This window comes from Nicotiana tabacum, chromosome 20 (assembly GCF_000715075.1).
Source record: "Nicotiana tabacum cultivar K326 chromosome 20, ASM71507v2, whole genome shotgun sequence".
Lineage (NCBI taxonomy): Eukaryota > Viridiplantae > Streptophyta > Magnoliopsida > Solanales > Solanaceae > Nicotiana > Nicotiana tabacum.
This window is the reverse complement of record NC_134099.1, coordinates 16,544,111-16,558,081: the sequence shown is the minus strand read 5'-3', so window position 1 is coordinate 16,558,081 and position 13,971 is coordinate 16,544,111. Positions and strand designations below refer to the sequence as shown.

The following is a 13,971-nucleotide window of genomic DNA, read 5'->3' as shown; positions in this document are numbered from 1 at the left end:
TCATTTGAGTTCATGACTTCGAAATTTGATATTTATATAATGTTTAGTAAATTTTTTTACACATATACAAGGACAAAGCAAAAATTATTGAGTTTAACTGAACTCATAACTTATACTATGAATATTTATTCCAAAAATATAAATGTAAGTTCTTTTTAAAATTTCGATATGGTGAATGTGTTGGTTCATTATTTAAAAAATAATTACAAGTTTGTGCATATTTGAACGAGAATACCTTACCCAATTCTCTTTCTCCCTATTTCAAGCAATTTCAGAATTTAACAATTGAATTTAGCCGCGGGCGGAAACTTGTAGAATGCAATTTAAGGGAAATTGCATAAGTCGCATTTAGTGGGAAAAAAGATAAAAGACATTTAAGAATTTATAAGTCGCATTCTCAATAAGCGACTTATGTAAAGAGTGCCGCAGCAGAACAAAACCAGAGCTCCACTCTCAGTTTGCGACTTTCGGCTGCTCAAAGGATGGTGAGAAGTAAACTGAGTAGCAAAATCAGCCATTTCTTGCGAAACCCTTTATTCTCTACACCTCTCCGTCACCATCACCATCGTTTTCCAACAATACTGCAACCAAAACAAAGCCTTCACAATCTTTGTAATGTTTTGCAAAATGGTGTTCCTTTTAATAAACACATCTCGGTTTCAGCTCTTCGGTACTTGAGCACTAATTCTTTAGAAGAAATAACGCCAGATAGAAATGGAAACGACTCACTTCACTGTATGCTCTCTTGTTTCATTTTTTTTGGTGTTTCTCTATTTAGTTGCTCCTTAGGTGTTTGATATCTTGTTTATGTAGTGCTTTAAATTCTAGTTGCTTATTCTTGATGTTGTGGTGATACTTGCTTGTTATTTCAATGTAGAAACAATGATGAAGATATCGGATATATATGCCAAGCGTGCCCTAGTTGTGCTTGAATTTTGTTTTCAAGAAAACTAAGTTATGACTTACCCATATGAATGTTAATACCTTTTTTGTTAGGGATTAGAAAGATGGTTTTTTTTATTTATGACGGTGGTGTCTTGGCCAGCTTGTGCGCACCTCGACTATTCCACCAAGTACTTGCTACTTCCCACCGGCACAGGTACCGGATAACTCTATCCACTAAGTCTTAGGCAGATGGGAAGTAATCACTTAGTATTTTTTTGCCTCCACTGAGATTTGAACCGGAAAGGTGGTTCTCCTCCCACCCCTAGGCCACACGTTTGGATGAAAAAATGCATCCATTTTGTTATGCTTATATTGTTATTTTAGTGAAGCAACAAATGAATATGTTGACGAGAAGTGGCGAAGCTAGGAATTTATACAAGGAGATTCAAGGAAATACTAGAATGTGACATTTAAGATTTGATCTTGTGACCTAAAGCAATTTTAACCCCCTTAAATACTAAAGTAGAATTTTTACTTATGTCAAGGGGATTCAACAACTTAAATATATCGGGAACAAAATGTTTTTACCTTGTTTACGTGGTATAGTTTTTCAACAAAGGGGAGAATTGAACCCGCTTCCCTCCACCTAGTTCTTCCATTGAGGCTGCTGAAGTGGTAGAGTACCTCCATCCCCAATTGGTAGATTGGAGGTTTGATTTGTGTGGAAATTAATTTGTAAACATTATTTATCCTCCCTATCGGGAGGTAAATGAATTGGAAATGTTCATCGACTTTGAGAAATATAAGGGTGTTCGCTCTTTACTTTTTCCACATTCTCATTCAATTAAATTTAGTGAAATTTTATCAAATTCGTCAATTTCTGTTCTCTCACACAGTCACATTTTGTGTGTTTATGTTTGAAGATGAAACGATTGAGGACGTAGAACCAATAGATTTATGGGAAGAAGAAGACGAGGACGCTAAGCCTGAGGTACGTGATCTTTTCGAGTTATACAAATCAATTTTATTCTTTTCGTTCATCTTTTTTGGCATGTATGTTTATGTTGATTTTAGCAGTTCAAATGTTTAGATCGGTGATGGAGGTGATGGTGGAGGAATTGTCTTGCAAAGTTGCCCTTGGGGTGAGCAAGCATTATCCCTTGCCCATGATGTGCTACTACAGTTTGGTGATGAGATGAAGCTCTATGCATTCAAAACTAGTCCTCGCGGATACATCTATGTGAGAATTGACAAACTTCCAAACGAGTAAGTTGCTGATTGCAACACAGGCTTCTTGTCTATATCTGTATCTCTTCCAGAAATGAAGTAGAGCATGTTTTTCTTGTGTTTGATCTTTAAACTTCAGATTCTAAAAAAAGAACAATGATACAATCTGTCCTCCAGATTGATGTCACTATTAAGTACAACCCTCTGTCCCACTTGATGAAGTTTGGATGGGTACATAATGTAGGGAAATAACACGAAAAAATAATAATAATACTGCAATAATATTATTTGTAAGCGTATACACGGATTGGCTTGAGTCGTGCTAGACACTGTCCTAAGAAACTATTTCAGCAATATGAAATGTCTTCCCAGGATTAAACAAGCCTACCACTATTTTTGAGGATATAGGAATCAGCAAAATATTAAATTACAAACCCAGCTAGTAAAAAAAAGAAATAAGAAAGGAAACAACTAATATTTAATAGTAGACAACAAAGAAAGAAGAGAGGCGTAGAATGAATGTTTCTTCTGTGTTAGAGATGTGCTGAAGGAAGTACCTTTTATAGGCAACAAGCTGAAAGCTTTTCTTGCCATTTGTCAAGCTTAGTTGTCAAAAATGTTGCATGCATCTTGCTAGAATATGGTATCAATTGCCACTCTTTTTTGTTTATAGGACACATGGATATAATAAGCTATTTGTCCATATTAGCTTTGAAATGCTACCACACTTCCCCACTATTTCAAAAGTTTATAACAAAAGGTTGGGGCCAAAATTGTAGGGAAATAACACGGGAAAATAACAATAATACTGCAATAATATTATTTGTAAGCGGATACACGAATTCGCTTGAGTCGTGCTAAGCACTGTACTAAGAAACTATTTCAGCAGTGTGAAATGTCTCCTCAAGATTAAACAAGCTTACCTCTATTTTTGAGGATACAAGAATTAGCAAAATATTAAATTACAAACCCAACTAGTAGGAAAATGAAATAAGAAAGGAAACAACTAATATTTAATAGTAGACAACAAAGAAAGAAGAGTTTGTGGCTCTAGAGTTAGTTGGTTCTGAGGCTGAGTGGCTATGGAACTTCTTAGCTAATATTCTTTTAATAAAGGACGTATTGCATCATGTGTCTATGCATTGTGATTGTCAAGTGGCAATAGCTATTGCCAAGAATAAATCTTATAACTGTAAAAGTAGACACATGAAATTGAGACATGATGTCATAAAACAGCTATTGAGAGATGGAATAATTTCCATTGACTTTGTGAAGTCAGAGATAAATTTGGCTGATCCTCTGACTAAACCAGTGGGAAGAAAATTTATTCTTCAAACCTCAAAAGAGATGGGGTTAAGGCCGACACGTTGTCAATAGAGATGGTAACCCAACCTATGTGATTGGAGATCCCATGAAGTAGGTTCATATGGGTAATAACAAGTCGATATTGACACTGAAGCACTAAAATAGAGTGCTTGACTGCTAATAATTGAGAGATTGAGTTATAACTCTTAATGAATTCATATTCCTTATGGATGATGTATTTAAAAGCAGTATACACTTGATGAATTCACCTATATGAGAGTGAAGTGGGGCCGCTCCTTTGAGATTTTGGCCTAGTCTCTAGACCTCTCATAAATAACCAGGCACGCGCATGGCCTAATGGCGCAAAATCGCGTTGAACAGCAAAATTGCGAGGGTCGAAATGTGATTGATAAAATCTCTAGCTTACAATAAGAATTATTGGTTCATAGAAATATTATATTTCACCAGCAATTCGATTGTAGGGAAATAACACGGGAAAATAACAATAATACTGAAATAATATTATTTGTAAGCGGATACACGGATTGGTTTGAGTCGTGCTGCACTGTCATAAAAAACTATTTCAGCAGTGTGAAATGTCTCCCCAAGATTAAACAAGCCTACCTCTATTTTTGAGGATACAGAAATCAGTAAAATATTAAATTACAAACCCAGCTAGTAGGAAAAGGAAATAAGAATGGAAACAACTAATATTCAATAGTAAACAACAAAGAAAGAAGAGAGGCGTAGAAGTAAATGAAAGAAAGTACTTTCGGTGACAATATATTTAAAGCTTTTGTTGACAAATGTCATAATCAAAACCATGTGACATCTCTTCGAGAAGCCATTAGAAAAATGGCAAAATGCCTTGGTAAAGTGGCAAATTTCATCTGCCACGTTTTTGCCATGCAAAACAAAGCTTCATGCAAATGAGGCTATAAATAGCCACTGTCAACATTTCCTTTTCGTTATTAGCAATTAGCAAGACAAAAAAAATTCTTCTATCTTCTTTCCCTCTTATACATCCTTCCCCTTCTAATATCTTTTTCTATATATTTTAATTGACATAAGATATTAGTTGCTCTTTCTCTTCCAACTAGCCGAGTTTGTAATTTTAATATTTTGCTGATTTCTGTATCCTCTAAATAAAATAGAGGTAAGCTTGTTTAATCCTGGGGAAACATTTCACATTGTTGAAATAGTTTCTTAGATTGTAGGGAAATAACCTAGAGCATTAAATGCATCATCTTTATTTCTAAGCAACTACAACTTAGTAAATCTAGAATGATCATCAATAAAAGTCACATAATATTTTTTACCACCTCTAGTCATAGTCTGCTTTAAATCGCCTAAATCAGTGTGAATCAAGAATAATAATTCAGTTTCTCTATTTATAGAAAAACAAGTCTTTTTAGTACTTTTAGCTTCAACACATATTTCACACTTGTGTATATGGTTTGAGTCTAAACTATATATTAAACCTAATGATTGCATTTTTCTTATATATGCGATATTAACATGTCCTAATCTAGCATGCCATAAAGAAATAGACTCAACTATATAAGCAAAAGCAGATGCATTTCTATTGATAACATCAGAAATGTTAAGTACAAAGAGTCCCTGGTTACAATAGCCCTTTCCGACAAACACATTATTTTTGGTCATTATAATCTTATTAGATTCAAATGACACTTTCACTCCGACTTTTCCCAACAAGGCAACATAGATCAAGTTTGCCCTCATAGTAGGAACATGCAGTACGTCAACAAGAGCTTTATATTTATTTAAAAATCCATCAGGATTAAATTTCCTTTTGAAAATCTATTTACAACCAATAGGCTTTGCACCAGGAGGTAAATCAGTTAAAATTCGTGTATTATTTTTCATAATAGAATCAATTTCAATTTTATTGCCTCTTGTGCCTATGCATTGTGATTGTCAAGCGGCAATAGCTATTGCAAAGAATAAATCTTATAATTGTACAAGTAGACACATGAAATTGAGACACGATGTCATAAAACAATTGTTGAGAGATGGAATAATTTCCATTGACTATGTGAAGTCAGAGAAAAATTTGGCCAATCCTCTGACTAAACCAGTGGGAAGAAAATTTATTCTTCTAACCTCAAAAGAGATGGGGTTAAGGCCGACATGTTGTCAATAGAGATGGAAATAACACGGGCAAAATAACAATAACACTGCTATAATATTATTTGTAAGCAGATACACGAATTGGCTTGAGTCGTGCTGGGCATTGTCCTATGAAACTATTTCATTAGTGTGAAATGTTTTCCCAGGATTAAATAAGCCTGCCTCTATTTTATTTAGAGGATACAGGAATCAACAAAATATTAAATTACAAACCCAACTAGTTGGAAGAGAAAGAGCAACTAATATCTTATGCCAATTAAAATATATAGAATTAGATATTAGAAGGAGAAGGATGTATAAGAGGGAAAGAAATAAAAGTATATCTTTTGTCTTGCTAATAATGAAAAGGAGAGGTTGACAATGACTATTTATAGCCTCATTTGCATGAAGCTTTGTTTTGCACGACAAAAACATGGCAGATGGAATTTGCCACTTTACAAGGGCATTTTGCCATCTTTCTAGTGACTTCTAGAAGAGATGCCACATGTTTTTGATTATGACATTTGTCAACAAAGGCTTTAAAATATTACCACATTAATTTTTCCTTTCCCAAAAACGCTGTTTGTTCTTGAGTCACCAAAATAAATAGTTTCTTCTCCTCTTCAACTTGGATGTAAGAAAAAATTCATTTTTGCTTGCACAAATGTGCCTAGTAGCACCAGAGTCTATCACCCAATCTCTCACATTGGTCACATCATTTATTTGGAATATGACCGCAGCTATATTATCTGCTTTAGTCAAATTTAATTTTGACTTAGCGAGATTGTCATTTATCTCAACTTTTCTCTTGCATTGAGGTGCATTTTTCTTGAAGGTTTTAATATTAGCATTGGATATGTAACCACGTCTATTTACATACCTATATTTTGACATTAGTGTCTGTCAAAGTTGTGGATGCAATAACGTAGTTGCAACATCATGGATATATGGCAGGTCAACTGGAACAGTAGCAGCGTGTACAACACCAAAATTGGTAGCACCATCAACGATTTCCGTAGTGGTATTACTTGCCGTAGTTTCTTAGATTGTAGGAAAATAACACGGAAAAATAACAATAATACTGCAATAATATTTTTTGTTTCAACAGGTGTATGAGAAATTTTATCAGACAGTGGATAAATATATTCAAAAAACTCAGCATTCTTTGTATCAATTATAATATTGCAATCAAACACATCACTTTTTAAAACAAAAAATCTATATGCAACACTATGTTCAGCATATCCAATAAGCATACAATCAATGGTTTTAGAACCTATTTTTTTTTCTTTTTAGGTTCAGGTAAAAGTGTGACAGTATTTCAAAGCTAATATGGACAAATGACTTATTTTGTCCATGTGTTCTACAAACAACAAAGAGTGGCAATTGATATCATGTTCTGGCAAGATGTATGCAATATTTTTGACAACTAAGCTTGACAAATGACAAGAAAAGCTTTTAGCTTGTTGCCTATAAAAAGGACTTCCTTCAGCAAATCCCAACATAGAATAAACATCCATTCTTTCATTTACTTTTACGCCTCTCTTCTTTCTTTGTTATCTACTATTAAATATTAGTTGTTTCCTTTCTTATTTCCTTTTCCTACTAGTTGGGTTTGTAATTTAATATTTTGCTGATTTCTGTATCCTCAAAAATAGAGGTAGGCTTGTTTAATTCTGGAGAGAGATTTCACATTGCTGAAATAGTTTCTTAGGACAGTGCCTAGCACGACTCAAGCCAATCCGTGTATCCGCTTATAAATAATGTTATTGCAATATTATTGTTATTTTTCCGTGTAATTTCCCCATGTTATTAGAAGTTGAATTGTTTCAACAATTTGTTTTTTGGTAAAAGTGCGAATACTGTGAAATATTGATGTAGGGGTGTGTTTCATTACTCTAGTGTAGATTCACGCATAGGTTATTGATCTTAAAGTTGAGTAGGTGGAATTCTATTATTTTCTGTTAACACTTTAAGAAATGGAAATCAGGTTAGAATTGAAGAGGTGAAAACCAGAAAAAGGAAAAAAGAAGAAAATCAGATGGCCGAAATGAGCATTAATGTCACAGAAGCAGCTTTCAATAGGTACAAGAAGTTCTATTAAAAGTTTCATGACTTATTTTAAAATTTTAAAACATATAGAGAGATTTGGTAAGGTCCTGGAGTATAATATATTGTTATTACTATTATTTGCTACTTGTTGCTTTATCTTCGATGTTCCTTGAGCCGAGGGTCTATCGGAAACCACTTCTCTATCTTTATAAGGTATGGGTAAGGTTTGCCTACCCTCCCCAGACCCCATTTATGGGAATACACTGGGTTTGTTATTGTTGTATTATAATCTGTGCAAACATGTCCAACATTTTGGATGTTCCAAAATAAAGCTAGCGTTTGGACATAAATTTAGTTGAAACTTGAAAAAATAATTTTTGAAGTAGTTTTGAAAAATAATTTTTGGAAGTTGAAATTATGTTTGGACATGCATTTTATTTGAAAAAAATTTGAAGTTTTGTGAGTGGGAGAAAAGTTTCACCCAAAATCTACCTTAAACTAGATTTTGGGAACTTGAAAAGTAATTTCAAAAATAGATCATTAATCTATGAACAAACAATGTTTTCAAAAAAGATTTGAAAAAACGTTGTCAAAATGTATGGCCAAACGGGGATGTGTGCTGTTCAAGTTAAACAATCTCTAATGAACTGAAATCTGAGTGCATACTTGTAGTAGTTTCACTTGGTTATTCTACGCAAGTTCTTTTGATATGCTGTTGCTGGTGGTAGTGTAGATTGTAACATACTCTTTGCATCAGATATGGCTGTCCGAGTATGGATGAGATGGAAGAATTTAGCCGCCAATACAAGAAAATGTTAGACGAAGCTGGTGCACTAGGGAAAATTCCTGATGATCTCGCCCTTGAGGTAACTGTTAAAACTGTAGCTGTCTTCTCTTTCTGTAAAAAATTGACAATGGCCATGGGAGTATTGATCTTTGAAATAAACACTCTCTTTCCTGTGATCCTAAGGTATCATCTCCTGGTGCTGAGAGGCTACTAAAAGTACCAGATGACTTATCCCGCTTCAAGGACATGCCTATGAGAGTTAGCTATATCGAAGAAATGAACTCGAGAAACCTTGAAAAGGACGGAATATTCTTCTTAGAATCTGTTGATGCAGAATTAGGAAGCTGTATGTGGAAGTTGGCAGATGTGAAGGAGAATAGAGATCCAGCGGCCAAAGGAAGGCCTCTAAGCCGTAAACAGAAAGATTGGAGGTTAAGACTGCCTTATGCAATGGTTAAGAGAGTAACTTTGTACCTTGATTATTGAATTCTGTCTAATTGCGTAGAACTCAAGATGTTGATGTATATGCTGTTGCTTTATACACACTAAAGATTTTGACATAAAATTTTGATGATATTGTCTGTGTCCCTGAGGAGGCTCCTAAGTTCTTATCACAATTCCTTTGGGTTAAGATACCACCCAGAATCTGATCAATGTGAAGAATAACTCAACTTCTGCTGGAGTTTTTGTTTTTCTTTTTTGAGTTTTTCCTTCTACATTACTTAATAGAGTCGTCTGTCTACATTATGCTATGGCTGTTTTCCTTCTCTATTTTTTTGGGCAAGTTACATATTTGGACGCCAAGCCAAAAATGCGTGCATCCATTAGGAATTGAACCTACGAATTCGCAGATTATGAGTTGGGCGCTTTAACCATTCAGCCATAGATGCTAGATCCTCGTACATGGTGAATAACCAAATTCCAATTGAAATGAAATATTTAGGATAAATCAATGCAGTTTAGGAGAAATCAATGAGAGGACATCAATTCAAATCCTGGATTTTCGAATTGAGAGATATTGAGAGAGATCAAGAAAACATGGGTTTGATTCACATTTCATGTTCTGAGAAAGATTTATCATCCGAAAAGAGGAAAACGGAGTCTTTGTCTAAAGAAATGCGTTGAGAAAGGGCAGATGTATAGAACCTTTCAACAAGATAGTGCTTTTTCATCTCTCTCAAAATGGAATTTATTCCAAACATATATGCCATGGTTCCTTACTTTGATAGGGTACAAATATTTAAATTTGATATTTTTAGATACTTTTTGAGACCTATTGTCAATACTAAGTAGCAGTCAAAAATTTGTATCCATTTTTCATGATATTATGCATGGATCAGGTATATCATGGCGAATTCTTCAGAAAAAATTGTGTCTTCCATAATGGAATCTGATAAGTGAGATCTCGAGTAAGTGTTTACATAATCTTCTTCTGTCCTAAGAAATGATTCATCGAAATAATGAGTCACCATTGATATCGCCACATCTGAGATAGCCAAATGCTCGGGAGTTCCTCTATTCAGTCCTTTTCCTTCTTGTTGTTGGATATCTCGTTCGTACACATCTTCTCTTTGCTTCTCGGGCCTCTAGTGAGTTACAAACAGAGGATTCTGTATGTTTTCTGGGTTTGAAAAAGTGGGGATTTTCAAGAACAAGAATCATATGATATGTTGGGAATCTCTTTATGATAATCATCCACGTTTGAAACGTATCTTATATTCGCTAATCAAATATACAAAATATATGTATAAAATATGTATATTATATATTAATATATAAAAAATACATTTTGCCGGCTATTATTTTTGGCAGTGGCTATACTGTGTAGTTTTTCCCTTTTTTCCCTTCTTATTTCCTTATTATTGCTTTATTATTCTTACTTTTATAAATGCTTGTATTGATCTCGAGAAAAATTATGAGAGAGAAAATTAAACTTCACACTCTCAAATGTTTGACCTTTTCAATTCTCCTTTCCATAGTTCCCGTAGAACTTATACCACTAAGTTTTAGAGAACTGTATAAGTTTAGCCGCTCTTAAAAATAATAGCCGAAAAGATATATTTTTTTTGCATATATATGCATTATATACATATAATATACATATTTTTTGTACACTTTTTGACTAGTAAATGTAATTAGTTTCGACTGACCGGCCAATTTGTACTTCGCCCTAAGTTTTACGACTTGTACTAGCTCTACTAAAAATAGTGTATTGGGCAAATGGTTTAAAGGCTAAATTTGGCCCATGAATGATAAGTGGAGACCAAACGTCTCTCAGTCAGTTGTCCAAAATATTTAGAAAAGGAAGAACAGGAATATGAAGGGGAAAAAGAAAATATTCAGATAAAACAAAAAATCAAAATCAAAACCAAAGATAGAGGAAATGTCCATATTTAGAAAGTAGGTATATTAGCTAAGGACTAAGCAGCTAGAAAACCGTAGAATATTGGTCCACAAGCCAACAAGTTATTTATTCTCAATCCTTTCAAATTAAATAGACCTTTCTTTTATTAGGTACCCAACCTATCACTCTAATTTAAAGAAAAGTTCTAAGTTATATACACGTCAATCAATGTACAAATTTTTTTATACTATCCGGACACTTTAACCTAATATAATAGTAGGTAATTTGCCTTAATTTTTAGATTACGAACTCACTTTTTATGGAGATTTAAGTTACAATTTATTGATTAATATTTTATTTTACGATAGTATTAATATTTCGCGAAAAGAATCTTCTCACCCTATTCACATGCCTTTTCCAAAAAATTGAAGAAAAAAAAAGGGAAAGAAGATTATGAAGAGAACGAAAACTAAAGAGGACCACATAATTTGGATTGTTGAGCCGCATTTGATTCAAAAATATCTCACAAATGCTCAACCACCAATACCTTTCATTTCTTGGACTTGTCTACCATTCTCATTCAATTCTTTTCTTACTTATCTTTCTATTTTGTCAATCAATTTCTTTCATAAAGAACAAAAACGTGAATAGTATGAAAAAAAATATGTGGACGAAAAGACTTTTGTTAATCCTAACTGAAATAAAACGTGAAGTTTCATCGATTATGTTAGTTGTCGGCAGAGGCGGACCCAAAATTTCAAGGTAGGTGGGGCGGGCACATGAGCGAACTGCTCAACCAGTAGTCCAATCGAACTTTTGATCTTAATGGTTCCAAGCAAAATATTTGACCGTCTTCAACATATCTACACTTATATATTTAGAATTATTACCGAAGTTAATGGGGCTCGATAACCCTTTTCTTCAAGCATAAATAAGCCTCTAGCCGCAGGTTAATGATGAAAATAGGAAACAACAACAACAATAACCCAGTAGAATCCCATTCGTGGGATCTGGAAAGGGTAGAGTGTACGCAGACCTTATCTCTGTCGTGGAGGGATAGAGAGGTTGTTTTCGGAAGACCCTTCGCTAAAAAAAAGACAATAAATCCATAACAACAATAGAAACCATAAAAATAATATCAGGATTATAAAAATAGGAAAATAAATCAAATTTAGGTATCTTTAATGTAAGGATTATAGTTGCCAAATCACTGATTGATACAAGACCTAGAAATTCTTTTATTAGGGAACTATTCGGATCCTCCAGCCTTCAATTAGAGATATCGGGTTTGAATTCGAACTTTGGGAATGAAAAATCTTTTGGCAGAAAGCGTTTTACCTACTACAACTTATCTAGTGTGGATTCAAATTAGTCGGGCCAGTAAATTTTAAATACCGGACAATTTAAAAAATGAAATGAAAGGACAATTATGGATTAGATAGGAAAAATCTAAAAGAGGAGAAGCATGCTTGCCTAAGTTAAAGAAAAAAACAACTATTAGAAGGGGCCATTTATGGACCCCTACAATTGATTTGAGTTCCCAAATCCAAGTGAAAAAACAATATACGCAATACCTTATTCTTCATTAGTTGTAACAAAGGAAAAATAATGTTTATCTCTGTAAAATCAAAAAAGGAAACTTTGATTAATACTTATCTCTGCAAAATGTTCAACCTAAAAATAGCAGGGATTTTAATTGGTATTTTGTGGGGTTTTCCAATTAGGATTGAAATCTTTTATAATTTTGGAGTCTTTTAACTTCTTGATTTGGCATTTCACTAATTCTTTCTAAATGTAGTAATCTTTTATAATACAATATTCACTCTCTTGGCACTATATTCCATTATGTCTAACTACCACTCTAATAATACTCCCTCTATATCAAATTATCTATCGTAATTTTTAAAAACAGTTGTCTCAAATTATTTTTTATTTTAGAAGTTCAAGATAAATTTAATTATTTTTTTCTATTTTATCCTTAGTAGTAATTGTTCTTGAAGACTACAAACACGTTAATTATGGAGTAATATTATGATTATTCAAATACCAATAAGAAATAAATAAGGGTAAAATAGCTCATAATTATTATTTTCTTAAATGACGTCTAAAACAAAAATACGACGTATAATTTGACACGGATGAAGTAGCTAATTAAGCACGAAGTGGAGGGGAAATTGACATTTCTTGGAATAGGAAGAAATGAAGAAAATATATAAAATATAAAGTTGGAGGAAGAATTTATTTTTCAGACAAAGCAGAAAGGAGAAATGATTTTCACCCTTTTCATAATTGATCTCAACATAATTTAAGGAATATGACTTTATGACCATTAAAAATGAAGTAGTACTCCTTCCGGTCCAACATAAGTAATTTTTTGGCTTTTCTTTGTGGTCCAGAATAAGTAATTTTTTCATATTTCAAAAATAAATTAATTATTTTTTCCTACATTATCCTTGGTGTTGGAGTATGTGTTAGGAGTGTTTATGTGAAGAGATATTAAAGGTTAATATGGTCAATTTCGTTGCTAATTAATGTTAAAAGGTAGAATTCTTAATCTATGTGAAAACGGCTAAAAATCACTTATTGAAGAAGTAGTGTGTTTTTGCTTTTTTTTCATTAACTAATTAAATAAATGGCAAGTGAGATATAAAGTTCTAATGATTTAAATATGAACCAGAAGTTCAAAGGTAAAATTAAATAAGTCAGTTGCACTCATTGTAATTGATGGTCCAAAATCAATTGAACAAAAAGTTGACATTAAAGATGAACCTAAAAATTTCTTCACAATGATGTCATAGTAGAAAACTTGCAAATAGGGCAACTAAATTGGGTAGGATGTGTTGATTTATTATAGTGTGGGGTTTCTAATTACTAGTTGAGAAACTTGATTTATCTATTATCATTAAGTACTCATTCCCCGAATTATTTCTCACGACTTTTAGAAATAGTGTTATTACTATGGGTAAAATTGTAAAATATACATTTCATTTATTGTTTTTTAAGGGCGTTAAAAATTCAAAGTGGACAACTAAAGTACACAGAGAGAGTAGTTGAGAAACTTTATTTATCTATTACTTTGAACTCTTCTATCTTCCATGTTGTTTGAAAATGATTGCTTGTAACCACCAAGGATGTGGTGTGATGGATGAGACTGCTCCTCCCTTAACCAGAAGTTTCGGGTTTGAGTCCTAGTTATGGAAAAATCTTTGGTAGAGAGTGCTTCCCCCCAAATGGGGCCATA

The 13,971-nt window shown here is 33.3% G+C and overlaps 1 protein-coding gene across 2 annotated transcripts; it reads left to right on the top strand.

Annotated features, from left to right (window-relative positions):
- Window positions 1-355: 355 nt before the first annotated feature.
- On the top strand, window positions 356-9,068 carry LOC107768953 (uncharacterized). Of its 2 annotated transcripts, XM_016588129.2 has the most exons (7): window positions 356-735; window positions 1,809-1,876; window positions 1,976-2,151; window positions 6,502-6,568; window positions 7,538-7,632; window positions 8,357-8,465; window positions 8,570-9,068. In XM_016588129.2, exons 1-7 carry the CDS (start codon window positions 483-485, stop codon window positions 8,870-8,872), a joined length of 1,071 nt encoding a protein of 356 aa, XP_016443615.1. In that variant the 5' UTR covers window positions 356-482; the 3' UTR covers window positions 8,873-9,068. The 2 variants fall into 2 exon arrangements, with proteins under 2 accessions (XP_016443615.1, XP_016443616.1); XM_016588130.2 differs by lacking the exons at window positions 6,502-6,568; window positions 7,538-7,632.
- The last annotated feature ends 4,903 nt before the right edge of the window (window positions 9,069-13,971 follow it).